Below are 26649 nucleotides of genomic sequence, written 5' to 3'. Positions count from 1 at the left end.
GGCAGCCTCTGAAAAGCATATCTCTGAATGATTTCCCTTATGTTTGAGCCTTACAGCTTAATTAGTCAACTTTTTTAAGCCCATGAAATCATCATGTGCAAACCAGAGTATCTCTCAGCTAATAGCTCGTGGCTTGAAAGATCACTGCAAATAAGAACAGTTCCTTAATGAGCTATAATTAGAAAAGGACTAAATTATAATATGCAAACAGCTTTATATAGACAGAAGGGAAGACAAATGAAAGTCTCTTTCATGTCATCTTTACTCCCATGAATAATCCTTGTGGCTCTTTAAAGTTAGTAGTACTACCCGTATACATAAGAATTACTCCTGAATATGAATTAGATTGGTCACAGTCACTAGAGACATTGGCATGGAAGGGTAGGTTATATCAGAAAGTTTCCTATCTTAGATGGGGGGAAAGGGTGTTTTCAGCAGGGTGGGATTTAGTTAAATCCGCATAAATTAGCAACTGTACTCACCAGTTGATTCTGGTAGGCAGTAACAGCAGTAAAAACTGTCTCTGGAAAGATAAATGTCCTGAACTCTTCCGATTTCAGATTTAGCAAAGAAGCTGTATGATCCTTCTTCTTAATAATGTGGACTCTGGGCTGGTACTTGTGCATGGAGTTCAAAATGATCTGCAAGAAAGAGCAACAAGGCACCATCCTGAGAGGCAGGTTAACAGGAACCTCCAAAGGCTGTAAAACCATAGGGGGAAAAAAGATCTAATTAACACTGCAAGGGAGACATCTGAAATCTAACTAGCCAGGGGCTGATTTTCAGAGCAAACTCTCCAACTCCTTTGGGCAGTTCCAGGAATTGAAGGTGGAAAAGCAGGCATTCTAGGAGCTGGTTTCTTCTCACTCCTACGCCGCTGGTGAGCACACGTTTTTTTGAAGCATAGATACCTGTTCCTACAGGTGAGGTGTTTTACATACAGAATTCATTACTGCTAGTGTGTGCCACAGTTTGCAGGTGTCAGCTGCAAGTGTAAACATCTAACTCTTGAAAGCTCATGACAGAGAATCCACACTTGCAAAACTGCAGGTGCAGAATGAAAACAGCCAAGAATCCCTCAAAAAACCCAGAGAAATGAAAACCCAACCAAAAAAACCACCACAGCCAGCAGCACAAACCAGCTGACCTAAAATAAAACTCCCCAGATCCTTTTACTATGGCAAACCTTTAAAGCAAAATACTTCATAGATGCTCTTCACCGCAGACTACCAAAAATGAAAAGAGAAACCAGACCGGAACCCCAAAATGACCAGGTTTTGCCATTTTATCCTCATTAATAATTGTTTACGAGCTCCCAAAACAATTCTAAACCTAACGTAGCAACTAACCAATTTCAACATTCACTGGCGTCAAACTGAGAGTCCCACTTGCTTCAGTTACCACTGGCTGGAGGCCTGTTTGGCTGCCTCTAACCACAGTATTACAATATAAGAATTAAATACAGAGCTCGGCTCGCACCAGTCCTTGTTTTGGATATAATCACAGTCACAAGTCAAAATTGGCAATGGTGTGGGTGGTTCTATTTTGCAGGGGCCATAACGACATTACAGTCAGCTCTGTACATCTGGAATAGCTAATGTGCATTCCTCAGGAAGCGTTAACTTCGGCTGAAACACAGTAGAAATGGTGCAGTATTTCATGCTAACTCAGTCAGTGAGAAAGGTTGACGTTGCATTGGAGTGGAGAGCTTAGAGACAGCTTTGTCATGCCTAAAATCTCCATCAGCGTTTTCTTTGCTTCTTCTTGGGGGCAAATATTGCGAAGACTCGCACTGTGACTTTGTGGGGGGTGCACAGTGAGAAGAAGGTCATTACAGTGATGGGGAACCATTGTCCTGAAAGTGTTGCATGTCTGCTTTTACCAGCTCAGGTCCTTTCTCAAATCACTTCACCATTTTATATATGGACACACACAACGGCCATTAATATCCTCAGCATTTTTCCCTCTCTTTGTGAAATTTTGTCTTACTAGCCTAGTCACTTGGGCTGCTCTAAGCAGCTGGAAAAGACATTTTAAAGGACAGTGTGTGGATGGTGGTGAGCTTACTGAGAGCTTAGCCCACAGAGCTCGACACTTCCCGTTGCCTTTCATGGCTGCTGTATCCACACCAAGGCATTACATCTGAGCAGCAGCCGAGCGGAAGGAGGAAAAAGCTGTGACAGAGCAGCTCCCACACATGCCCCTTCCTTTCACTACTCTGTGAATGCAAATTGTGATGAAGAAACTCCATTTCCCAAACAAGACCACGTAAACATTTATGAAAGTTTTCCGAAACCAAAAGCACACGTGGATAACATCTCCTGCCATGGTGCTCTACCCTGCATGTTCCCACCAGAGGCAGCTTGGGTCTTTCAGGTACAAAGCAAGTAGCGAATGTAGCCAGGAGGTCACAGAAGACCCATGGCCAAGGTTAAGATTACTATTTCCTTTTTGTGAGGGTCTGTGTATCTAGCGCTCCATCTGCATCCCCACACAGGCCGCCAGTGTTGCAGTATTCACTGATATTAAAGTCAGCAGGATATTGCACAAAGTATATCTGTGCATCTTCTTATGTCAGGACCATCAAAACAGCCTAGAAGAGTAGATACACAGGGTGCATCTTACAGAGTAGCCCCCAAGGGTGGTCTCAAAGTCCAAGCAGCCCCCGACCTGCATGGTGTAGCTATCAGAAAATCCCTGATGAGCTCTGTGATACTCTGGCTAGTGTGTCTGGAGAGAAACACCAGGTGCACATATACTTACAGCAGCCCCCCAGCACATGCTTACTGGCAGTACAGTGTGGTCACAGGCCCCCAGCCATCCCATCTGCCTTCGTGCTGACAGCCTGCAGCAGGGAAGATGACCAGGATCCATCCTTACAGGATCATGTTTGCTGTAAGGTCAGGCAGGTTTGTAGGCATCTGGCTCCCACTGGCTACAGACTGGTCAGAGGCAATCTGGATGCCAGCTGCAAAATCCCTGAGGTGGCTTTTAATTCAGGAACTATGCTGTGAATGCAGCTTCCATATTCACCGAAGAGTGTTACCAGGCAAAGTTTGCTCTCTAAAAACACGGAGGTTCCTAACTTCTGCCAGGTTGGCTTTAAAAAAAACCCCCTAGGCATAACGCCTTGTGGCTATTCTAAAACCTCTGCTTTCACAGTTACTTGTTGGCCATGTTCACACTTTTGTGTTTACTTTTGCAAACATTCATGTGTTTGACTTTTGCTTATCATAAAGGCCAGAGAAGCAATTACAATAATGTATACACTTATGGTTCACCTCACCATAAATGATGCCATGCCAGCTAAGCGCCACCAAAAGTTCTAAAAGAAGCAGTCTTTTCTGATGAAAAACATCATCAGAAATCTGGAAAAAAAAAAAATCACATTCATAAGAGTTCCACAACCAGAAAAATGGGAAATATTCACTCATCTGTAAAAATCCAGAGACAGAAGCCATTTCCTTCCTCTGGTAAGGGTATCTGAAAGTATTTCCATGGCGCAAGCTGTATGTCATGCACACAGAGATAAGACTTCTGCCTTGATGCTTGGGGAGAATACATACACAGCTATGGGGTTATGCATGCTGCTGAAGAGATGCTTGCCAACTCCAGAAGTCTCGGAATAAGAGAAAACAAACAAATGCTAGAACAAACAAAAGCCTCTCTTCTCTTCAGATTCCTTTTCAGGAAATGAACCACCCTACAAATAAACACACTGCAATTACCTTAACAACCAAACCTGTCTTCGGGAGGATGGAGAAAGCAAGTAACTAGAACAAACTGGAATCAGGTTGGATCCAGCTGCTCTACCTATAACTGGTATTTAAAGCTGTCTTTTAGGTCATTAAAACTTCCTCAGGAGCCACATGCCTTATCAAACATAATTAAGATTTTTAGCAGGCCAGTTAAGATCTTGTGAGTGAAGAAGGGCTCCTTCGGGCATTGCAGTTCTCCCCTTCTCTCAGTACATTGGAGCTCAGAAATGCCATTGGCCTCAGCCCCGTTAGCCTTCCTTAAATGCTCCCGAGAATGAATTTCTTTAATTCTACTGAGCATCCAATAATGGTATTTACATAGCTTCAATAAGGCAACACATAAAACTTAATTTGGAACATAAAACCCCACAAAATACCTAAAAAGGGAGTGCTCCGCAGAGGTGTCACGCCTGTCATGCAAATCTCAACATGGGATCAAGCCTTTGGGGTTTATTCCTAACTGAACATGCAAAACTTCCCATTGACTTCAGCTGTCCAAAGCCTTGATGTAAAGAATAGGATCCACCTCTGCTGCTTCTTTGGAAGTTGATTGGGAGGCCGCACCTCAAACACTACAGATCATTTTCTCCCACTGCTTGTATCTGAGAAGATTACATCTTCTTGCTCTGTCACATGTCTCTGTTCCCGACAGCTTCTCAGACCTACTTTTTTATACTCGTCTGGGCTTCTGGGAACTGCACCGCTCCTAACTAGTTTGCAATATACTGCTGCAAGCCCTTTATTAGAGGCACACATGGCCCCTGTTATGATGAAAAATGCTTCTTTTTAAATGCGCACGTATACTGCTCTATCATCACTCAGTGATAGAGCCCACAAATCTTCAGCTTTGCCCTTCTACAGATTATGAAATAAAAGAGAGAGGGAAAAAAAAAAAAAAAAAAGAGAGACAGACATTCTCCACTAGTCAGGAAAGGAACAACAGTGGAAAAACCATATTCAAGAAAAATATACCCACAGATGGATCTTTACAAAAGAACAACACAGAGGCATCTATCTGGGCTTTCTTTTGGTTTGGTTTGGTTCGAGTTTTTTTAACTACTTTTATTATTGTTGTTTCCAGCATGTATTTTAAATGATCATGACTGTGGTTTAATTCTTAGGTCTTGAAATGAGCAAAAATACTCTTTCAGATGAGAAGCATTTACACAGGAGACAGCTCAGACAAACAGCCACTGTCTCACACAGTCCGAAAACACAATAAATACCACACTAGGGGAAGGATTTCTGATACCGTATATGCCACAATTATTCAGCTTTACAGGCTAGTTACCCCTACACATGCTTCAGAGTTCAAAATCACTCATTTCTTCCTGACAGCTCTTTTACTAACACTGCCTTTACGCTTGTTCTTAACTGCCCCGTTCTCAGCCAGCAACCCTTTCAAATCCATCCCCCTGCTCCTTCAGCCTTCCCCTGGGAAGCCACCAAGCCCAGAGGCAACACTTTTAGCTCTTCCTTTGCAATTTGGAGGTGCTACCAAGTCATTCCCGTACTTTGCAGGCACTTTTGGAGACGGGACAGAACAGACAACACTTTTTCTTACCACCCATGGAGCCCGGGGTCAGCAGCTCTGCATCCTATTTATCAGATTCCAGCCTCAGGGCTTGTGACAACAGATTGGTACTGATCAGAGCAGGAACCTGTTTCCTTTAGAGGCTCAAGCCCACTCTGTGGCACCTTGACTTGCAGGTAGCCTACAGTTATTTCAAGGGCAACTGAGGCACACTTATTTTTATGATTCAACAGCCCTTGTTCTGGTGTCACACCACTATTATCTGCTGACTCTGTGCCCATGCTATGTTGAGTCTTGAAGTAAGAGAGCCCTTACTGATGGACCCAACCCCAAAAGTTTGCCTGTAACGAGGAGCTTCCAAGCACACATGGAAAAAGCATGTGAACTTGCTAACCAGTGCATGTGGCAGAGCATACTGCCATGTCACAGCAAAATGCATGCAGAAGCATGAACAAAAAGCTCACCTGCCTCCCTTTTCTCCCATACTTTGATGCTTGACTCCACTCTGAACTTATCCCCAGTGGATGTTCTGCCTCTAACAGCAGTAGCAACATTATTTGAATGCTTGTGTTGACCTGGGCTCTACTTTATGGAAGGTAAAAAACCTCTTTTCTGAAGTCACCTGTTCCTCAACAACAAAGATTAAAACCCAACATGTTTAAGCTTCGTGCAGCATCTTTCTCTACTGTGGTACAAAGGGCCAGCCATGAGAGGTCCACAGGGAGCCCCAGCAATCTTCCCCCATCACAGTCTCTCTCCCACAAGCTTAGGCCTGTGGCTCAAGTGAGCAGTTCCCTTATGGTGGTTCCTTTACCCTTTCCCACCAGGAGGGCTACTCACATGGCCGTGCTGATCCAGCTCATTGTTGGTGAGTTTGACTTTTTCGAAGGACACCATCTGCTTCAGCAGTTGCTCTCCTGTGAACGGGGAGTCAGGGTGCACGTACAACCTGGAAAACACGGGGAAAAGGCCTGCTCATAAAATATCTCACCTCTTGGCTTGCACGTGGGCACCACTCCAGTACGAAATTTTAAAAAGCCTGTAATATCTTAATTTTGGAATATGCAGTGGTTTCATGGACATGGATTTCCTGAAAGCTTAGGGTTATACAGATCAGCTAGTCAAACAAAATACAATATCCCCCAACTTAATGAATGCCTGAAATACGACCATTAATGACAGACAGTAAAGCAGATGACTTGTTTAGTTCACTGGAATGTAATGAAGAATCCCATGTCCACGTGCTAGAGTGTTCTCTAACCATACCTATTATTTTATCTAGTTACCTAAAATGGAGACATTAACTAACATTCACTGTTGTGTCTTTTCCCAAATGAAAAATTGATCATGTCTTTCCCCACAGCTGTACTAACAAGCACTTAAAATAACAATGACTACAGCTACGAGAGAAAAAACATGTTGTCATTAGAGAGATAATGGGGGAATGTAGATAAAAATACATTTTTCTTTATATGTAACATTAAGTCGTGATAATGATTTTAACCTGCACTCGATCACGCATTAGCTGTGGTGACGTCTGTTTATAAGAGGTTGAAGGCTGCAGTCCAGCACAGTGGTCTGACATGAAAAATTAATTGCATCTCTGTAATTAACAATCCACCACTTGGGAAATTAAGCAGAAGAAAAGGAAGCACAGAAGACATGTAGATACAATGATATATACATTATGACTAGACTAATCACAAGTGCCAGGCTATCTAAAAACATTTTATAGAAATAATATATTGCTGAAAATTAGCTCAAAGGTTCTTTTGTAATAGTGAATGAAGAGCTGAACTAGACATTCAGCTAGTGTTCTGCTTCTGTCAGTGTTGGTTATCACTCACTGAGGGCCTGACTCTCATTTTGGGTGATGTCTTTGACCACATGGATGGATTTCTTCCATTAGGTGGGTGGGGCAGTGCTGAGATGACGGGTTAGAAAGATAAACATTATTGTTGCTGTTGAGCTACGATTTTGGTTAGGCAAGAATGGAAAAACCACCAAACGATGGGGCGTAACTTTCTGATAGACTACACTGATCCCTTATCAAGGAATGCCCGTAGTAAAGACTCCAGGGAGCACAGCTCTGTAACTCAAAGAGGAAGGAGATTAGATCCTGCATTCTCCACTTTTGCCAGCAGAATCCCCAAGACACAGTGAAACTAAAGTTTTAGCAGCACAGCTCACTTCAGATGTGCAGGATGTTTTCCTTACACTGATCCGAAGCACAGCTTGGCTGGTATAGCTATGTCCACAGGAGGGATGCTGAGCCAAGGTTCCTGTCACAATAAAATATTCCTGTCATACAGGCGTCGTCATAGCTATCGACTCTGCTGATTGCACTGCAAGGCTCATGAAAAATTATGAAGTATCTGAAAAACTAAGACCTGGAATCCTGTTATGTCAAAATAATTTTACCTCTCATGAAAATTAACTTTGCCTTCCTGTAAAAAACAAAAATCTCAACCTTTAGAGCTCTGAATTAGAGAAAGCAAAACAGAAAGAGTCCCAAACATGACCTGCAACTTTTCAGCCAGTCTTGTGATATTTTTTTTGGAGCCTGACTTCTAATTTTGAATGTCTGGATAGCTAATAATGTTTACTGTGATCACAGAGTGTCAGGCTCAGCAAGGTTTAGCTAATTGGGACCAAAAAGGCAAACTATTTCAAAAATGCTCTGGGGAATGAGTAAAGATCTTGATGTGTCCAAAAACTGAGCACAACTGTTTTACACAATAGGCAGTTAATGCTTGGCACTGCCTTCAAACTACGACATGCCTGGATGTTAGCAGAGTGCTAACAGGAAAATCACTGAAGGATGGGCACCTGAACATCGCTTACGTAAATGTATTAATAGACCTCCCTTTTCTTTACTGATTTGCTAGATGCCGTTGATCCCACTGCAACATCTGGTTCCACCTGGTGAACTACACCTATCGGCAACTTCTCCTATGGCCTGAGCTTGTACACCTTGGAGGTGTGAAAACTAGATTGCCCACTGAACTAGAAGTCATCGACAGGACTGTGAGCGTGCACAAGCAAACAGGTTAGAGAAATAAACGTGACCGTTCTCTGGCACAGCACACGAGGCTCCCCCAGAAGTTCACGCGGGCTCTGCTGCCTAAGGCCAGCCAGATGCGAGGGGCTGCTCACTTCAATTCACAAAGGCTTTAGAAGCCATATTTGGATATGAGTTTGCTCCACGGTATATAGTTTCATGATATATGCAAGGCTTGGGTACGGCTTCCTTCTTGCATATTTTGGAATGTGACACCACTCTCCTTCTGTTTAGTTTAACAGTTGGTCTGGTCCTGCAAGCCCTGTGCATGTGGCTTTTAATTACCTTAATGTCTCAAATAATTTGCAAATCTTTTAAAGGTTTCCTACCTAGGGTCCTCTGTGAGCGTGTAAACACTATAACTTCATTAAACAAATTATTCTAGCCAAATACAGTAAAAAAAAAAAAAAAAAAAAAAAAGTAAAAAAAGATTTCTGAGTGAAAGAAAGGAGGCGAAAAAGGAAGAAGAGCAAATAAAGGTACATGCTGAAACTTATTAAACTGATGTTTCACACAGTCTTAGCAATTTGGAAGAACAAACATAAAATATCACATAGGTATTCTATCCCCAGATAGCACTTTAGAAGATTTACAAAAGACTCTCTGAAAAGTATTTTTATTTAAGTGTTCATTGCAACATAAACTTGTCTTAAATGTTGACAGCAGGAAGACAGGGATAAAACCAGTTTTTATGGAAAGTTCCCTGAAGGGCTAATCTTTCAAACAGAATCACAGAATACTTATTAATTTGGAAAAAAAAAAAAAAAACTGTCTCAGTGTTGAAAGTTATTTTTATAATGGAAAGAGCAAGACTCCTAACGGGTTCGATCCTGCAAAGTCTCACACCTATGCACAATGTGACTCCTGAATAATTCCCCTGCTGCCGATGTGCCCCTGCAGATGCAGGCAGTGACGTGGATGGGGAGTTAACACCTTGGTACCAGCACCCAGACGCTAAGCACACATACACCCCGCGCTGACACTCCTCAAGTAAGGAGAGCTAAGAATGTGTATTTGGAGAAGAAGAAATCAAAACTTCATTAAGGGCTCCTGTTACTGGAGCAGGACCAAACCCATTTCAAGATGGGAGGAGTACTACTTTTAATTTGAGCAAGACTGAAGCCTCCTACCTCAAAAGATGCATTAACACTCCAGAAAAAGCACTAGTAATGCAAACATTGGCACGCTGAACCTCTTGACATCTTTTTTCTCGCCAAACAAGAGCATACGAAGGAGAAAGTGCATAATTGTATATCTAAGTGCCATTCATACAAAGAAAAAGTAATCTGTGCCTGTGTTGTGATCCAAAAGACCATTGTGTTTTGGCTAAGCATCTTGAAAATGAAACAGGAGAGATATACATTTACACACAGAGGCGCTGATCCAGTGGGGACCTTAAAGAGCTACCACAGTACGATGATAATAAATATTAAACTCCAAGGTGGCTTGACCCCAGCTCTAAACCACTCAGTAGGGCAGTTGCTAATTATTCCAATGATCTAACTGTTGTCTTATGTTCTTTTATTTCCTCATTGAAGTAGTCTATGCCAGAGTGTGAAGTAGCAATCAATTTAAAGGTATCCCAGAAAGTACTTAAATGGGAAAATAAGAAGGGGAGAACCCTGCCTTAAAACTGTTTCTGTCCTTCCCCTATTTCTTCTTTTGATGCTGACTCCTTTGGAGCAGGATCCCTGTTTTTTCTTTGAGTTTTGATCAGTGCTCATTACAATACGTCAAACGAAGCCCTCGGACGTTAACCACATTGCAAGAAGGAGTTTTTGGCCATGAAAACAAAGCCGACATAACTCCTAGGTTGCTGTCTTTAATCACAGCTTCTCTGCATGCGCTTTTTGTTTGTTTACTTCCCTGAGCCGCCTTCCAGAGATCAGCAGTCAGCAAGCTTTCAGCTGAACTATTTATATGAGGAAAGTGTGCAGGATTTGGTCCTTATACTCACACACACACAAAAATATGCTTCCATTTCTTGTGTTTCACTTCTAATTTCTTTCTCTGTAATAAGCAAGTTCTTAACCCCAGGCTAAGCCACCTGGAGCGGATCTGTGTGTCTGCACAGAGCCCTCCACAAAAAGTTTCTTTGAAGCCAGAGAGGAATCCACGTTATTTCCATATCTCCGGCTCTGACTCAGCAAAGCCGTTCGACATGTGCTTCAGTCTGACTGGACTTGGGGACTTAAGTACGTACTGAAGTGCTGGGCTGAATACGATGAAGTGTGGGTCTCTGCTGAAGTGCCATCCTACCATACAGCCTGGTGCTGCAGCCTCAGTTTCCCGATACTGAAGGGAGTCAGTCGTTAATTACATTAATGGAATGATTTTAGAAAATCATTTTTACAGCATTTTGTTTCTGTATAGAAAAGGAGGGGATTTTTTTCCCTAACATCTCAGAAAATGCCATGTTTCTTAACAAAAAATGTAAATCTCTGTGCTGTAGAACTGATCCATACTTCATCTGCTGTCTAAGAGGTGAGTAAAAGCAAGAATAAAATTATCATTTAGCAAACGCTGGGTGTATTATCAAGAAATAATATCATTTCAAGCATAAACAACACTGAACTGTAATGTAGAATTTCTACTTGGACTTGGCTGGTGGTGCCTGGGTTGCTTTAAATTATGAGGTCAAATGCCAGGGTGGGGGCAAACCCAAGAGACAAATCAGGTTTGTTCTTTTTTAAAACTTTCTTATCCGAATCAAGGCAAACTTCATTTAACAAAATATATATATATATATAAAAGACCCTTCAGCCAAATCCTGCGTGCCTTGGAACATTCAGTATAAATCAAGCCTCAAGCAGAGCTTTGAGGCCCGATTCTGTATCACAGAAATAATGAATTTTGCAATCAACTTTGTTGAGCACAGCCTCAAAGTCTCAGGGCGCTCTTTGCAAACAGCATGGAAAGCAGGTATTTCTTGAAGGGAAAAAGAAAAGAAAAATATATAAAAAAGTAAAGAAAATAAAAGAAAGACCAGCAGTAAATTCTACAAACCTTGCAGGGAGCGGAGGGTCAGCTTTTCCAGCCACTAGCCAGGAAGACCTGTGGTAGGCATATCTATATCTTTTATTGTCCACAGGAACTATATCCATTAACACAATGTACTTGGCTTCAGGATCCACTCCCGAGAAGGAAACCCTGATCGTAGGAAACATTCTCCTGAAATAAATGCAAATCAGAAAATAAACACATGGATGGAGAATAGAAATAAGAGAGCTTCTGAAAAACTCCTAAAAGTAAGGATTATATTTTAACCACCTGCAAAAAAAATCAATAAATCATCTATTGATTCTGCTACAGCATGATAGAAGTTAAATCCTGTGTATCTCTAATATGCATAGAAAGAGCAGCTTGAAATCAAAACAATTTTTTGAAAGCAAAAAGAAAAAAATGGTAAAAGTCAAAAAGTTAAGGAGAAATGTACTTTTTGCCTGTTAGTTAGAAGTACACAACGATTTCAGAAAATAGTTGTACCTAAGGTAAGAAGTCCTAAGAAATTTTTTTTTTTTTTTTTTTTTAATATGGGATCCATACTAGTGTTAGGGAAATATTGCAGAAATTATATCCATTAATATTCTCACATATTTTCAATGTACGTTCTTTTAAGCCTGCTCACGATACTTCTGAGAGGAATTTTCAAAACTAAACTTTCCTTTCTTCACTTAATTTTTGACAAAACGCAATCTTTAAATCGAAGGTTATGCTGTAGACCAGAAATAAAGTTAAATCACTTTGAACAGTTTAAAATTTTCAGCTTCAAATTGCAGATTTTATACGGTGTTTTAATTTGTTGGGTTTTTTGGTTGGTTTGTGTTTTTTGGGTTTTTTTGGGTTTTTTTAAACACATTCTGGTAGAGCTCGCCAGTTAGGGAAAAAAAGAAATCGTCAGGGAACTTCATTAGTAACAAGTAACTTTGGGGGAATACAAAACCAGACAAGACATTTGGCCCCTCTGGACTGCCTTTGAGTGACCCAGACCCCAAAAGCTTTTCTGAAAAAACGGCATGATTGAGGTGATAAGAAAGCCTGGGATTCTTTTGCACATTTTTGCAACTGAGAGAAAAGAAAACCAAACCAAACCAAACCCTGACTGAATTATTCCTCCCCCCCTCCTCATTTCCCTGTGTCTCTACCACCCAGCCTCGCAAAAAATCGCTGCACGAAGGAGCTTTCAGCCACAAAACAAAATTTTAGGGAAATGACATTTCTACCCAGCCGCCGGGACCCCCCCGGCTGGATTTCAGCCGGCCGCGCCGCACTGCACCCCGCTGCCGCCCCGGGGCTCCGCGCTCCGCGCACCGCACCGCGCAGCGCCGGGCTGAGCCCGCCGAGGGGCCGCTGACCAGCGCGGCGGCGATTAAGGGGCTTCACTCTCCTCCTCCTCCCCTTACCCCATCCGTGCCGCTCTCCCAAAATAAAACCTGCGGGGTTTTGTTCGCTTTGCCCTTTTTCCCCCCGGGCCCCCCCCCACCCCAAGCCGCCTCTGGGCGCCGGGCTGCCCAGCCTTACCTCCCGGATTTGGTGATGATCATCTCGGTCCCCAGCTCGTGAAACTTGTCCCAGAGCTCTTTGGTCTCCAGGCTGCAGGAAATTTTGGCCATCTCCTCGCTGGGGATGATGGGGGTGGTGGGGATGAGGGGCTCGGTGCACAGGGACGAAGGGCTGGTGCTAAAATCCCCGTGAGGGTCCAGGCTGGATAAGTCACTCAAAGGCTGGGCGCAAGAGGATTTCTCAACGAATTGTTCTGCAGGGTTTGGGTTTGGGGAGGGGTGGGGGGGGGGGTGGGGGAACAAAGAAAGAGAGAGGGGATTCAGCCGGGACGGGGCGCGCGCCGAGAAAAAAAACTTTTTTTTTTTTTTTTTTAAAAAAAGGCATTTTTGGTTCAGCCCCCCCTCCCACCGCGATGCAGCAACCCCCGAGGGCAGGGACGGTGATTTTCGGAGGTGGTTTCCCGGAGACGCACGGCGAGGGGTGTTCGGGGGAGCGGCGCGGCCGATACCCGCTCCGCGGGGCGCGGAGGGGCAGGGCGGGCCCTGCGCGCTGCCTCCCTGCTTAACCGAGGGATTCCATGGAAAGGTCACTTAATTCTCATTAAAACGGGAGCGCTCGGCTCCGAGGGGGTGCTGAGAGCTGGGTCATGCGGGGGGTTGGAGGGCGCGGGCGGCTGCTCCTCAGTTGCGCCGCTGGCAGAGAGCGTAATACAGAAGGAGCCCGAACGCGGCCGCGCAAGCTCCGCGCTTCCTCCGCGGGAAAGCGAGCTCCTAAGACTAACTCAGCCGGGTCTGCTCTGCCTCCAGCCGGTTTGCTGAGCCTAAGCACACTCCCTTGGAGAAACAGGCTCCGGGGGAGATGCATGCGGCCGCGCAACCTGCGCCGAGGCGCTGGTTCCCCCTGGCTCTTCCCCCCTCCGGGAGGCTGCGGGGGCTGAGTTTCAGCCGAAGGAGAGGAGGGGAGGGGAGGGAGCCGGGCTGCGGGGGTCTCTGCCCCGGCCCGGGGATGCGGCGCCAAGAAACGGGAGGAGCACAGATGCGCCCTGCCCCTACAGAGAAAGATTTCGCCCAAATCTCCGGTTAGTAAAAGCCGAGTTAGAAGCAGTCGTTTCCCTTCGATTTCTAATGGAATGGCGTGGGGGAATGAGTGAGAAAAAATTTGAAAACTAAATTGAAAAATAAGCTGAAAAATAAATTGAACGAGCGGTTTCAGGGAAAAGGGAAAAAAAAAGAAAAAAAAAAAAAAAAAGAAGAAAACTAGCTACGTTTAACGCAAGACCATGTAAATATGTCAGACGGGAATACTACAACATTCTCGGCCTACGTTATTCCCTAGACTAAAAAATAAAGTTTGCAATGAATCCCTGGACTATGTGAAATCTATTGAGACAGTTGATTAGATGGAGCAGCCGCCGAGCGCGCTGCCTTTTCTAAATTATTGTAAGACTGAATGTAATATTGTTCATTGGTGCCCTGAAAGCTTAACACATTTTTTTGTAGTTTTCTGCGAACTCTTAGATACATGCAAGGACCACAAGCCGCAGAAATTGGAATGGGGAGGAGGGGAAGATTCTGCTGGTTTTTAAAAGCCTTCGGGAACCTGAATCGAGGCGACAGAATAGAAGCGAAATCCCTTACACAAAAATCGAGCTGAATTACTATAAAAATCCTCCCGGTCGATGTGAAGTGACACGGTCTAGACGAGCCTACATCTAGTAGCTGTGGAGCGAAGGGATCTTCAGATACAAGTTTTACTACCGCTTGTAAGCCTAGGCACGATACCGAAGATTCTCTTATTTGACTTCAAAAGCATATATAATTTGAAATACCTATTGGAGAGGTTCGTTTCACATCAGCGAAGAGCAATGTTAACTACCGTAGGGTGTGAGATTATTCTACGAACGGCGAAGCTGGAGAAATAAACGGCGTGATTTAAACTGGGGGAATTCAGCAAGTAGTTTCTGCTGTGAGGAGCCTCGCCTGAAAACGATGGTGGGTGACGGGGAGACTGAACCGGCTTTGGCGACGCGGCTTTTTCCTTCTGCAGGGAAAACCTTTGGGCAGGGGGAAACCCGCCGCTGCCCGACCCGGCTGCCGGAGCTTTGGGGAGGGGGGGACCCTGAGCGGAAAGCGGGCTCCGCCGGGGACCGACAGACGGACGGGCGGACAGACGGACGGGAGCTCCGCGCCCCGCGGACACCGGCGGTCCCCCCGGTCCCCACTCACCCAGCGGCTTGATGGTGCTCTCGGGAGACTCCTTGTCCTTGGAGCTGCCGCTCGACATGAGGGCGGCGATGGAGAAGGCGTTGGCCCGGGAGGAGAGCTGCGGCTTGGGGGGCGGCGTGTACTCCATGGCCACCCCGGCGGCGCGGCGGGGCTCGGCGCTGCCCGGACGGGGCGGTCGGTCTGTCGGTCGGTCGGTCGGTCGCAGCGCGGGGAGCAGCGCGGGGGTAGCGGCCGGGCGGTCGGTGCTCTGTGCCCGGCGCTGCGCGCTCCCCCGCCTTAACGCGGGGCCGCGGAGATCCTATCGGCCGGCGGCCAATCGGCGGCGGGACACGTCAAGGGCCCCGGCCCGGCCGCGGAGGAGGAGGAGGGGGAGGAGGCGGGCAGCAGGAGGAGGAGGAGGAGGAGGAGGAAGGAGGGGAGGGCTCTGCCCGCCCGCGGGGTGGGCAGGGGGCGGCCGGCCCTCGGGCGGGCTCCCCGCTGCCGCTCCCCGCTCCGGGCAGCTCAGCCCCGCTCCCCGTCGAGGCCCCCGCCGCGGTTCGGGGTGCGCCCCCCGCTCCTCTCAGCCCGGGGAGGGGGGGGGAAGGGCCCAGGCCACACGGCCGGGGATGCTCCCGAGAAGTCCCTGGGCTATTCGCTTTGTCGAGGCAAGAATCAGAGAGAGATGGTTGAAAAGAGGAAAATAAATTGTTGTGGGGGTTTTTTTTGGTTTTTGTTTTTTTTTTTTTTTTTTTTCTCGTGCGTGCGTGAGCCAGTTTTCTGTTTTAAATTCAAATTTTAAAAGACCACAACTTTTAAAGCAGCCGTTTCCGTCGCTCTGTGCCTGCTGCTGAGACATAAGGTTCCTTAAGGCTGATCGTGCGCTCGGTTTTCTGGCACCGGATCCCAGATCTTGTCATCCCAGTCAGAGGTACTCGCCCCCACCGACTCCAGGTGAGCCCCTGGCTGCGTTCCCGTCCCAGCCAACCCAGGGCGTGGGTCACTGATCGCACAGTTTTCTTCAACACCGTTTCATCGGCTCCACCAAATTAGATGGTGCTGATCAAGCACGTAAAACGGAGAGAAAACCAGGACGGGCTGATGGTGTCGCCGAGCAGATTAGTCCCAGGCAGTGATTTAAGTAAGTTGCTCGCCAGTACTCTTTTAAACACATCCTCCCATAAATAAAAAAGCGGGGAATTTGACTAGAGTCCTTTAAATAAAAAGAGGACTGCAAATATTCGCTCGCTAGAACGACTCAAGAGGACACACAAATTTGCCACTAAAGTTCCAACTTCTAAACCTAGAACAGAATCCGAGGGGCTTTTAATACGCAGGCTTGTGCCAAGAGACATGCTGCTGGAACAGATCAGTGCCACTCCTATTCCTGCCGAACGTAATTAATTAATTCGGAGAAACAATTATTCAGGTCACCCTTCGCAGCCCGTGAAGTGGACAACACGAGATAGTGCTTTATCGCTTTGAAATGAGCGAGAAGCGACGGCGGTTTGCCCTTTTATTACCTGAATTTGCGAATGGATAGAATAAAATAGAGACATATTCCATCTCAAACAGGACGTGCTGAAGCGTTTGGCAGAGGGCTGGGGATTTCAGCGGGGCCCACAGTGGTCTGGGGGCCCGGTCTCGCCTAAGGCTAAGCCGGGGGAGAGGGGGGCGGCGGGAGAGGCCGGGCAGCCCCCGGGCCGGGCAGCCGGGAGAGCCTGCAGCGGCAAGGGCAGCTCACGAAGCATCTCCTCTCGGCTCGGCGGGAGCGAGACGAACGATTCTCCCCACACCAATCCCAAGAAAACAAACAAACAAAAAGTCCCCAAACCGCTTTACCGCTTTACTCCGAGGGACATCCCTCTTTTTAACAGCCCGGGGGCCCTGCGGGACAGCCCCGCTCCCAGGGCCGCTCCCGGCGTGCGAGGGGCGGCGGCGGCGGGACGGGGGGTCCCGGCCCTGCGCTCCCTTGGCCCTACCTGAAGAGCAGGGTCCGGCCTGCCTGAAAAGCAAGACAGGGAGGGTACAAATAGCCTGAGGAATTATCATCTTCACCCTTCCTGTGGTGGTGGGGATGCTCAAGTCCCCTTTGGTTTCCTGCCTCCTCTACGCGCGGCGCAAATAGGGATAATAAAAAAGCCAAGCTCCCGTCAAAGTAAGAGCGCAGATCCTGGGGAGAGGAAAAAAAAATAAAATAAAATAAAGGGGGGGGGGAAAAAAGAGCTCTCGCTTTTCCCCTGCTTATCTCCGTCCCCAAGCAGCCAGGTCATAACATACCTGTCCCCAGCAGGGGCTACTCCGGCGTGCCCGGCCCGTCGGGGCTCAGGGGAGGGGGCGGCCGTGAATATTTCGCGCCTGGCTAGAAAACACCGACATGGGGGGGTCGGCTCAGCCCCGGGAGCTGCGGCAAAGCCCGGACCCCTTTCTGCTTTGCCGCCCTGCGGGATTTCCAGCCCCGCAGGGGGACCGGTCGCTGCCTTTGGCTGGGGGTGAAGGAGCCGGCCCCGGCGGGGGAAGCGCTGCGCGGTGAGAGGGGCACGGCGCGGCCGGGCGCGGAGAGGAGCGGAGAGGAGCGGAGCGGCCGGGCGAGGGGGAGACCGAGGCCGCGGCGCGGCCGTGGAGCGGGGAAGGGGCTGGCGATCGCCTCCGGGCAAGGGGTTGTTCCCCTGGGAGAGGGACCGGCCTCAGGGACTTGCGGATCTCTGCTCGCACCCTGGAGATCAAACACCCGGGGTGGCAAGAAACCTGGAGCTTCGTTTTATTTTTATTTTAAACGGGGACCGTCCACACGGGATGGCTTTTCTTTGCTCAGTTAAGCCCTGCAATTTTTCGCTCTATCCCACGAGAATCCTTATTTTCTTAGTTTTTCCCTCGCTCCGCCTCCGATAAGGAAATGAGCCTTGTCTAGACGCCCAGAGCACCCCCTCCTCTCCCCCGGGCAATGAATGGGGCTCCGCTCCGGCCGCCTAATCCTCGCTGCGGCTCCCTCCCCCGCCGGGGCCGAGCCGAGGAGACACGCGGATCCGCGGACCCGAGTGGGGAAGGGGAGAGAGACCGGCTCCCCCGGACTGCGCTGCCGCCCCTGCTCACGGCCCTCTCCGGGGCTGGGGGGGCCTTCAGAGACGAGGGAGAGGAGTGTCGGGGTCACACACCACTACCCCAGCGCTCTTGGTTCCCCTCTGCGTTCCCAGCCAAGGGGATGTAATTACTATGTCATTAATAAACCCCTGCGCGCCCTCCCCGGGGGACGCGAGCGGGAGCAGCCGGTCCCCGCCGTCCTCCCCAGCGCCCGTCCCCGTGGCGGCAGGGCGGCTGTCACCGCTGCACCGACCCCGCTCCCGAGAGCAGAGTTACGAACCCTGCTGCACCCCAGCAGGGTGGCTGCCTTGTACGAACCCGTTTAAATTTAATCCTTCGTTATTTCTTTCACCGTATATAAAGAACACGCCATCTGCACCGCAGAGTTTGTTTTCTATCTAACAAATCAGCGTGTTTGTCGCTAGTGTCAGCCTGGTACGGCAGAGTCATTTCAGCAGACTTCATTATGCTTTCAAAGTACCTTTTTTTTTTTTTTTTTTTTCCCACCCTCCTGAGCGCAAAAAGCTTCTTGCTGTCTTGTGCGCTGGCAAAAAGCAGCGTGCGGGGAAGCGCTGCGCGTCGTGGCTGCGCACCTCACTGCGCTCGTTCAGTCACCTCCTTTAACCAGGATTAGACCTCAGTTTCACCGTCAGGTTTCTGACAGGGAGCTTGCGACTCTTCCCCTAACCCCCCTCCAAAACGTCTCTCTGCTCCCTGCAAAGCAAAAGCGAGAAGCTCATCCCGAGAAGACGATGGACACCGACCGCTTCTTCCCGGCCCTTTCCTCACCCAGACGCAATCACGACGGGATCGAGACACGAGGGGCAGAAACCTGCACGGACCCGCCAGGAAACCCGGTGTCCTGCCCGGCAGGAGGGATGATTTCAGGTGCGCCTTTGCTTGGGTGACGGGAGCTCCGACCCTGCGCGCTTTTGCGCGGCCGCGCAGCCCTACCGGCGGGCGGGGCGTGCGGGAAGGGGCGCACACCGGGCGGAGGACCGGCTCAGGTTCTTTAGAAACACAGTTTCGCGCAGTGATGGAGTGGCCACCGCTTTTTTTTTTTTTTTTTGCTTTTTTTTTTTTTCCTCTCTCAAAAGCCCCCGCGCCGCGCACTTCACGCCGTAGAGCCCAATCCGTGCGCAGCCCCGCGGCGGCCCCCGTGGGACTGTGCCCCGAAAGCGGCCCCGGCTGCAGGTTTCCCGCAGAGCACCGAGCTGAGCTGACACCCGCTCCGCTCCCGGCCGCCCTTTGAGATAACCTGGCGCCCCATCCCTCCCCCCGTTATTTCCCCGTCTCCCCTCCGAAGCCCTCGCCCGTGCAGAGGGCAAGGCCCCTCGCACCCCTTTAATCAGAGAGGAGACTCGGGGTGCGGAGCGCCTCTGCCGAGACCCCCACCGCCGCCTTCCCACCCAACCGCTCCTCGCCCGGAGCCGGTGCCCGACCCTTCAGCCCGCTCCCCCCGCCGCAAGGTGCCCCGCGGGCTGCTCTCGGCTTCGACCCGTTCCCGCCTCGGGAGGGGAGGAGTTAAAATCTCTTTTTCTTATTCCCCCCCACCCAACCTATAGAGGAAAACAGCTTGTCATGCGTAAAGAATCGTCTTTATTCGTCCGGGCAGGGGGGCAAGAGCGGCCGGTCGCGTCTTGCGAGGCATCGCTACTTTACACAGCGATGACTACAGGGCTCTCCGGCGCTGCTCTTCTGCAAGTTTATGCGATGATCAGCTCTGCTTTCAGGCGCTTTTTTTTTTTTTTTTTCTTCTTCTTTTTTCTCCTCTGCTGCACATAATTATGTTGCTCTCTCCCCCGGATACACCCGCTCTTTGCGCTCCCCGGTTTCGCAGCAACCCCCGCTCCCAGCGCTGTTTCTGCGGCGGGGGCATCTCCCCTTCGCGCAAAGAGCCGCGCCAGCAAGGCACAAGCCCAGGTACCCGAGATCCAATTTCACAACAAAAACATCTCAATGTCACCTACACCGAGAAGGTGGCTCATTGGAGCAAAATGCGAGGCATTTTAAACCCATTAGGCATCTCCCAGATGCAAATCCGATGGTGGAAGGAGAAAGGCTCTATTAAGACCCGAGGGCTGACAATTAGATTATAGTCCAATTGCCAGTGGATAATGTGCTAAAAGCTTTCCCACTTAGTGTAACTCCTCACTGAAAATTATTCACACTTTGCAGGCTGCTGCACTCCCGAACGGGAGGCGGCTTTGTCCACGGAGAGCGCGACCGGCCGGGCATACGGACCCACGGACAGACACACAGGCAGGAGGTCTGGCAGGCAAGAGGATAATTGAACACATCTATCCCGACCCAAAGCCATACGGCAAAGCTGCTTCTGGTGCGAGTTTACGACCGCACGCACACACGCGGCAAACGTGCGGGTGTAGGTGCATCCACAGGCGTATGAACACCGATTCAGACGTGCGATCTTGGGCACGCACACACCGGCACGTCAGCTGGATACGATTAGACTTCTGCGCCCCTTTCATGTGCAGAAAATACATCGTATTTTCCATATAAATCTAAAGTTTACTCTTAATGGAAGAGATGACATTTTTATTAAAAAAAAAAAAAAAAAATCCGAGTCTGGGTACTCCACAGATTTCTTTTCGCTTTAAAACCCTCACTAAGAGCTGACGACGTTTTCTCTAAGGGGTTGTACTCCTAAAGGCTCTGCGGCATTGAAGCACCACCAAGCAGTGGCAAAACGCGGGACGCGATCATTCAATTAAAACTTTGCAAAAAAACCTCTTCAGGTTTTAAGATCAGGCATCGAGAAAGCTGCAACGAAGGCACGAAACGCTGTTTTTCTGGCCTGAGTTTATTAGCAGCCCGACTAGCCACGAAGGTCGTTATCCAAGGCAATTACTTCTCCCTGTGGCAGGCAGCGCGTTTGAGCCAGCCGGGCTGGTTTTCCCCGATTGCAGGCAGCACAGGCAGGGGATGAGGGGACTGCGGCCGCCGATGCTGCGCCTGACCCCCCCCAGGGAGAAGGGAGGCTCTGGGGGAGAGGTTCTGCCCCGGGGGGAGGTTCTACCCCGGGGATGGAAGCCTCCCTCCCCCCCGGCGGGGGCAGGCGCTTGCACCCCGCGCAGAGGATGCTCCACGGCGGCCGGCGAGCACCCCATCCCGCCCCAGTGGGTAAGGGGGGGCTGCCCTGGACCAGAGCGGGGTCCAGGGTAAGGTTGGGCTCCCCATGGCGAGAGGGGGTAGGGAGACGCAGCAGGGCCTTCCTGCCTCCATGCATTGAGGGACCTCTGCCCCCATTCACATCACATGTACCAGAAGTCATGAGCCTTTTCTTTTTCTAGGCTTTTTTTTTTTTTTAATAAATTAATTAACATGCAGCTTTCTCAACATAATTTCATTGAAAACTAAAGCAAAACAAGTCATCCCGAGCAGCACCCAGAACAGCAAAGATCTAGGCAACACACCACACGCCTGCAGTGACCAAGCACCCGCTTTGGATTTGGGGGCTTAAAACAATAGTCAGCGGTGTTACAAAAAGCCACATGATCTTTAACAGCTCTATTTTTATACATCCATTTCATGCTCAATTTCAAACCAAGGTCCTTAAGAGCCCTTCCACCTGTTCTGCAGAGTTAGAGGAAATATGCAGTGAATTAACTGACAGTACTAAGCAGAAAGGCTGGATTGTCGGAGGGATGGATAGGTTCAGAAAAGCTCCTTCACAGGTCTTAAAAACAAAATCAGAGAATAAAAAGTTTTCTATTCACAGTCCGGGCACTTTGTCGGAAGGTACTGCATTTCAATGGCTTGCAAAAGGATCTGCTTGCCTGGTTTCTTTACACAAAAAGCATTTTTAATTTCTTTACACATAAAGCATTTTAGAACACTCTTCAAAATTTTATAAATCATAAAAGGTGACTTTCTCACTTAGCAGATTGGAATATTATTCGACATGAAAAATAAGTGTGTGCAGGTATACATAGCTATACACATACATCTGCAGTACCATACATTTAAACTTGCCCAGTGGTGCTTTTCTTGGTTGCCTTCCATGAATCAATACAAGCAACCCGCAATCTGCCACAGTGCAAGATTTACTGTAAGCTGAAACCACTGCTTTGGACCAGAATTTTAGTGGAAAACAAGACTTCTGTATTTCAGTGCTCATTTTAAAGATGCAAAACTGTATGTCAGTGATGTGAAAGCTGTTTGCTGGAGCATCTGAAATATCTCTTCTGGTTCATGACTTCTGCAGTCTCACTGAAGTTATCATGTCCTGACAGGCACGTCTATTTGTCTGTCCTAGAGGTAGGACTTAGTTCGTTCTTGACTTTCAACTTGAGAACGGAAGATGCGATTCCTGTCAGACTGCAAGACTGAGATGACTCCCCGTCCTTTGATCAGGGACGGTGGTCCTTCCGAAATTTTGGGCTTGCAGTTTCCAGGCAGCTGTCCCTGCAATTGTTTGTTGGTTGAAGCAAATCTCTGGCTACTGAGTGATGTGACTGTGCAGTGGGACTGCTTCGAAAGTGTAGTCGAGCTCCTGAAACAATATAAATTTCTTTCTTTTTTTCTGTATCTGTGACAGATGTTTTAAGTGAACCTGTTATAATTAAATTTTCTTTCAGGCCTTCTTGACTTTTTCCATACTTCATATTTATTTTTCAAAAAATTATTTAATAAATTGGCACTTTTGAGCTTTATTAAGCAACTGGAATTTCAATAGATCTTTTGTTTGCTGTTTAAAAATTTTTGAAAACTGCATATTTAAAACACATTAATAAACAATACATTACCAATTAAAAGTATTTAGAACAAATTCAGCTAAATATAAAAGTCTCAAGAAGCATTTTTTAGTTGAAAAAAAATAATCACAGTTTACATGGCACTCAATCTTAAGATGATCACATGCACATTATGAGAAAAGGCAATTTTTTCCCTCAACTTTTGCAGGCTTTGGATTGGTAGGAGAATTTCAGAGTTGCCTGTAATGGCAATATGAAAATAGGAATAGCGGGAAGTGTGGGGAAGGATAGAAACCTCAAGAACTAAGAAAAAACATTTTCTGGCAAATGCTAAAACTTTTTTTTTTTTTTTTTTTTTTAAATAGAAGAGTCTCTGGTTTTGGGTCTCCGGTTTGAGATGTCTTGGGTGTTACTTACTTCATCTAGATTTATAGTTCTTTGACACTTCTTTTGTTGTGTCCAAAGTTTTGTCCCGAAATATCCAAAGCTAAGAACCTAAAATTAGAGACTGCCTTTGAAACTGCTGACCTCTGCATATTTTCCCTCTGTGAACATACAGCAGTAGGAATACGCCCAAAGACAACGAGTTTTGCTTTGAGGGCCGGCGGTAGGAAGAATTAAAAAAAGACTATCAACCATTCTCCAGAAACTTCAGTAGTGGATGCATTTCCATTTTTGCTCAGTGATGCATCTACATTTTGTGTCCCACGTCTCTCTCGTCAGATGTAAAGGAATATGGTCGTTTAAAAGAAAAAAATAAAAGGAAAAAAAGTTAGAAAACAAGGAGATATAAGGCAAGTGCGGAACAAAGATTTAATTTCTGGCCTAGCGAGCTTGAAAAGTGAGAAGAAGAGTCGTGATTTACAACTCTCCCAGATCATAGAGAGCAGCTTGTAATAAAGCGTGTTATACGGTCTGGGAGCAGCATTGCTGTCACCAAGAAACTGCTCTAGCAGCCTTCTGCTGTCTGAAGCCTTACAGCCATGATCGCAGAAACCTAGTGCGCGCAGATAGGGCCGCGCTGCCAGACCCATCAGGCACCGCAGACGGGGCTGCCAGATATTTCTGGCTTATTTCCACACTGTAAGGACGGAGGGAGAAGCATTCCCACACCGTGGCGTGGTGAAAGGCATCGCTTTTGCTTACTTTAACAGTATGGGGAACAGGATTGGGGGTGTTCTGGCATGAAAAGGAATTTCTTTTTTTCTTTTTTTTTTTTTTAAGCCTGCAATTTCAAAAGTATTCAGGATTAGGGCTTGGAAAACATATTTCAGTACCCATAACATACCGCTGATTTATCTGGCAACAACTAAGCTTGCAGAGGGAAACTAAGCTTATTTGAAATAATGTGGTCGTAAATAACATTGGGGGAAAGCAGTTCACAAGTTTGTGTAATTCTCGTCATACACTTCGCTGGAAGGCTGGCACCGAAAGGGTTTTCATTTCAACGGTGTGAAGACAACTGTACGAGTTAAGCCCTTCCTGCCCTGCCGGTGCAGGTTTGCAGAGGAAGCCAGCTTGCATCCATTAGTTATATCAAAGCGAGGAAACCAATCAACCTGGAATCTGCACCATAAAACGTGGCTAAAAGCCAGGTAGGTTGCCATCAGCTTTCAGGCCATCAGAGGTGAAAATCTGGCCCCTTTATAGTTAACAGTTCATTTAGCATGGATCAGAGAAGAACTTGAACCAATACTTCAGTCCAACCTTACCAAGCCTCTTGGGGATTTTTAGGCTGGTTTTAGAGCTTAAATTGTTGACTGTAGTACAGTATTCATGGTCAATCTTAAAGCTTTCAGCAATAATGATTGTGGTAATGAAAATACAGATCAATTAGGCTTCTAGGTGACATAGAAAATAACATTTCCCTACAACAGACAGGAGATTATAATGGTTTATACTTAATATAAATTAATGTGTAGCGTTTGCTAATGAAGAACATTTATCGTCTTGCAGTGCTCGAACTTGTTAATTTAAAATATGGCTAAACAAGAGTAAATAAGGTGTTAGGTTCAAGCGTTCTTGCAGGATACAAAGTTGGGCTGTTTTTTTTGAAATACAGGAAAAGTTTACAAAATTTGACAAAATTGCGACTGTTGTTTACTGTGAAAAAAAAATGAAGCAAACATAACTAATAGAATAATACCTCACTGTACCTGCTAAATAACCAATACATTTAATCAAAGATATCGTTTCTAAATGTAAATCATGTAAATTTGATAACTTAGAGATAAAACCAGTAAGAAGGTGTAAAAATAGCTCATTTCCAATAAAAAAGGAGACACCACTTATCATGCATCTTATTTTTGCCATGGCAGAGAAATCACCATCCCTAGGCTTTTATTCTGACGGTTCTTTGTTACACAAGGATTGAACTACATTTGCAGTCCATTGTGCTCTTTTGGCCCAGCATTAGGAAGGTAAATGGGGAGCTTGTTAAATACTGTTGGGCTGAAGGGATTCCTCTTGTGCAAGGGGACCATCAGGGGAGGAAGGCTGCATACCCTACCCTCCATCCACCCCTGGCCTGCTCCTGCCTCCAACGAGGCTGCAAGGACTTCAGAGCAGGAATTGACCTTTCTGTATGTCTACAGTTACCCAATACAGCTGAATCCCACCACTACATAGTGGATGATTAGTAGCAAGGGCAGCTCCGAGTTACACTAGTAGTTGATTAGCTTCCTAATCTTCACCCCTAGCCATTGTTGAGGTCTGGGCTAAGCCTAGCCCAGTTAAACCAACTACTTACTTTGCCTCCATGGTAACCTCTTAAATTTAGGGTTAAACACTTTCTCCTTTCCTCTTTAAGAAATCTTTCGTTTGATGAAGGGATTGATGAAAATCACCCTCAAGCCACAGGCTGTAATTCCATCCGTATGTGGAGTCAAAGTAAAAAAATATTTGTCAAATAATAAATCTCTTTCATTAATGGAAATTATTGAAATTATTATTTAAAATATGGTAGAATAATATATTTAAAGTTAAAAAACACATTTTACATTGTCACTTTTTGGCAAATTAAGGATTTGACCAAAAGCTTAGGTCTCACACAATTTGAAATAAGTGGGTTATCTTTAAAGTCCATGGCATAGCCCCTTTTTATATACCTAAGTTTATATTCCTTTTTCTTCTACAGAAACTCTTGAGCAAGTATGGAGTACAGAACCTTGTTGTGCATCTTTCCATTTCAAAGACAGCTGCTAAAGTACAGTACAACAAGTAATGGTTTAATAAACTTTTCTTTCTAGCACCAGGAATACTATGAGAGCTGGTGCTAAGACAACAAACCTTGTCTCTCAGGCTTGAAAAATTTAGATGTAAATGATCCCGTGGAAAGTGATACTTACCTTTATACAGTGCACAAAATACTAAAACTATTCACTGATTAGAGTGGATACCCTAAAAAAGCCTAGAATAGATAAGACTCAAAAGGAAAATTCTCTTTAGCATACCAGAATGAGTTATATGGATTTACTAAGCAGATAGTAAACCGAGGCTGGCACTGTGAAAGAAAGATAATGGTGTATAGTAGGCATTAGCAGACGTGAGGAGGGGAAAGCCTGGACATAATTTAGTGAGTGCTTTGAAACAGATTTTTTGTATCAAAAAGGGAAAACCAAGGTTAATTCTGGCAAAATAAACAGACATATCTGGCAGTTTGTAATGGAAAGAAAATTAAGACCAAAGGGTTGAGAGAGATATTTGGTGCTAAGTCCCAGGAATGGAAATACTTGCTTGGAAAAGAGAGTGGCTTAAGCGCAGCTGAACTTTTACAGCAGTAATGACAGCTTTGTAC

At 46.7% G+C, this 26649-nt stretch overlaps 1 protein-coding gene across 2 annotated transcripts in view; it reads right to left on the bottom strand.

The window, feature by feature from the left end:
• Window positions 1-15304, bottom strand: part of TBX20 (T-box transcription factor 20) — a 41074-nt gene extending 25770 nt beyond the window's left edge. For both annotated transcript variants that reach the window (XM_074900810.1, XM_074900811.1), the window contains exons 1-5: window positions 15082-15304; window positions 12875-13109; window positions 11360-11524; window positions 6133-6241; window positions 483-641 (exon numbers count right to left, since the gene is read on the bottom strand). In XM_074900810.1, the coding sequence (XP_074756911.1) occupies window positions 483-641; window positions 6133-6241; window positions 11360-11524; window positions 12875-13109; window positions 15082-15208 (795 nt within the window). In that variant the 5' untranslated portion in view covers window positions 15209-15304. The remainder of the gene's footprint in view (window positions 1-482; window positions 642-6132; window positions 6242-11359; window positions 11525-12874; window positions 13110-15081) is intronic.
• Window positions 15305-26649: the final 11345 nt, after the last annotated feature.

This window comes from Athene noctua, chromosome 2, assembly GCF_965140245.1.
Source record: "Athene noctua chromosome 2, bAthNoc1.hap1.1, whole genome shotgun sequence".
Taxonomy (NCBI): Eukaryota; Metazoa; Chordata; class Aves; order Strigiformes; family Strigidae; genus Athene; species Athene noctua.
Note: the sequence above shows the minus strand (reverse complement) of the source record. Positions and strands in the feature narration are given on the sequence as shown.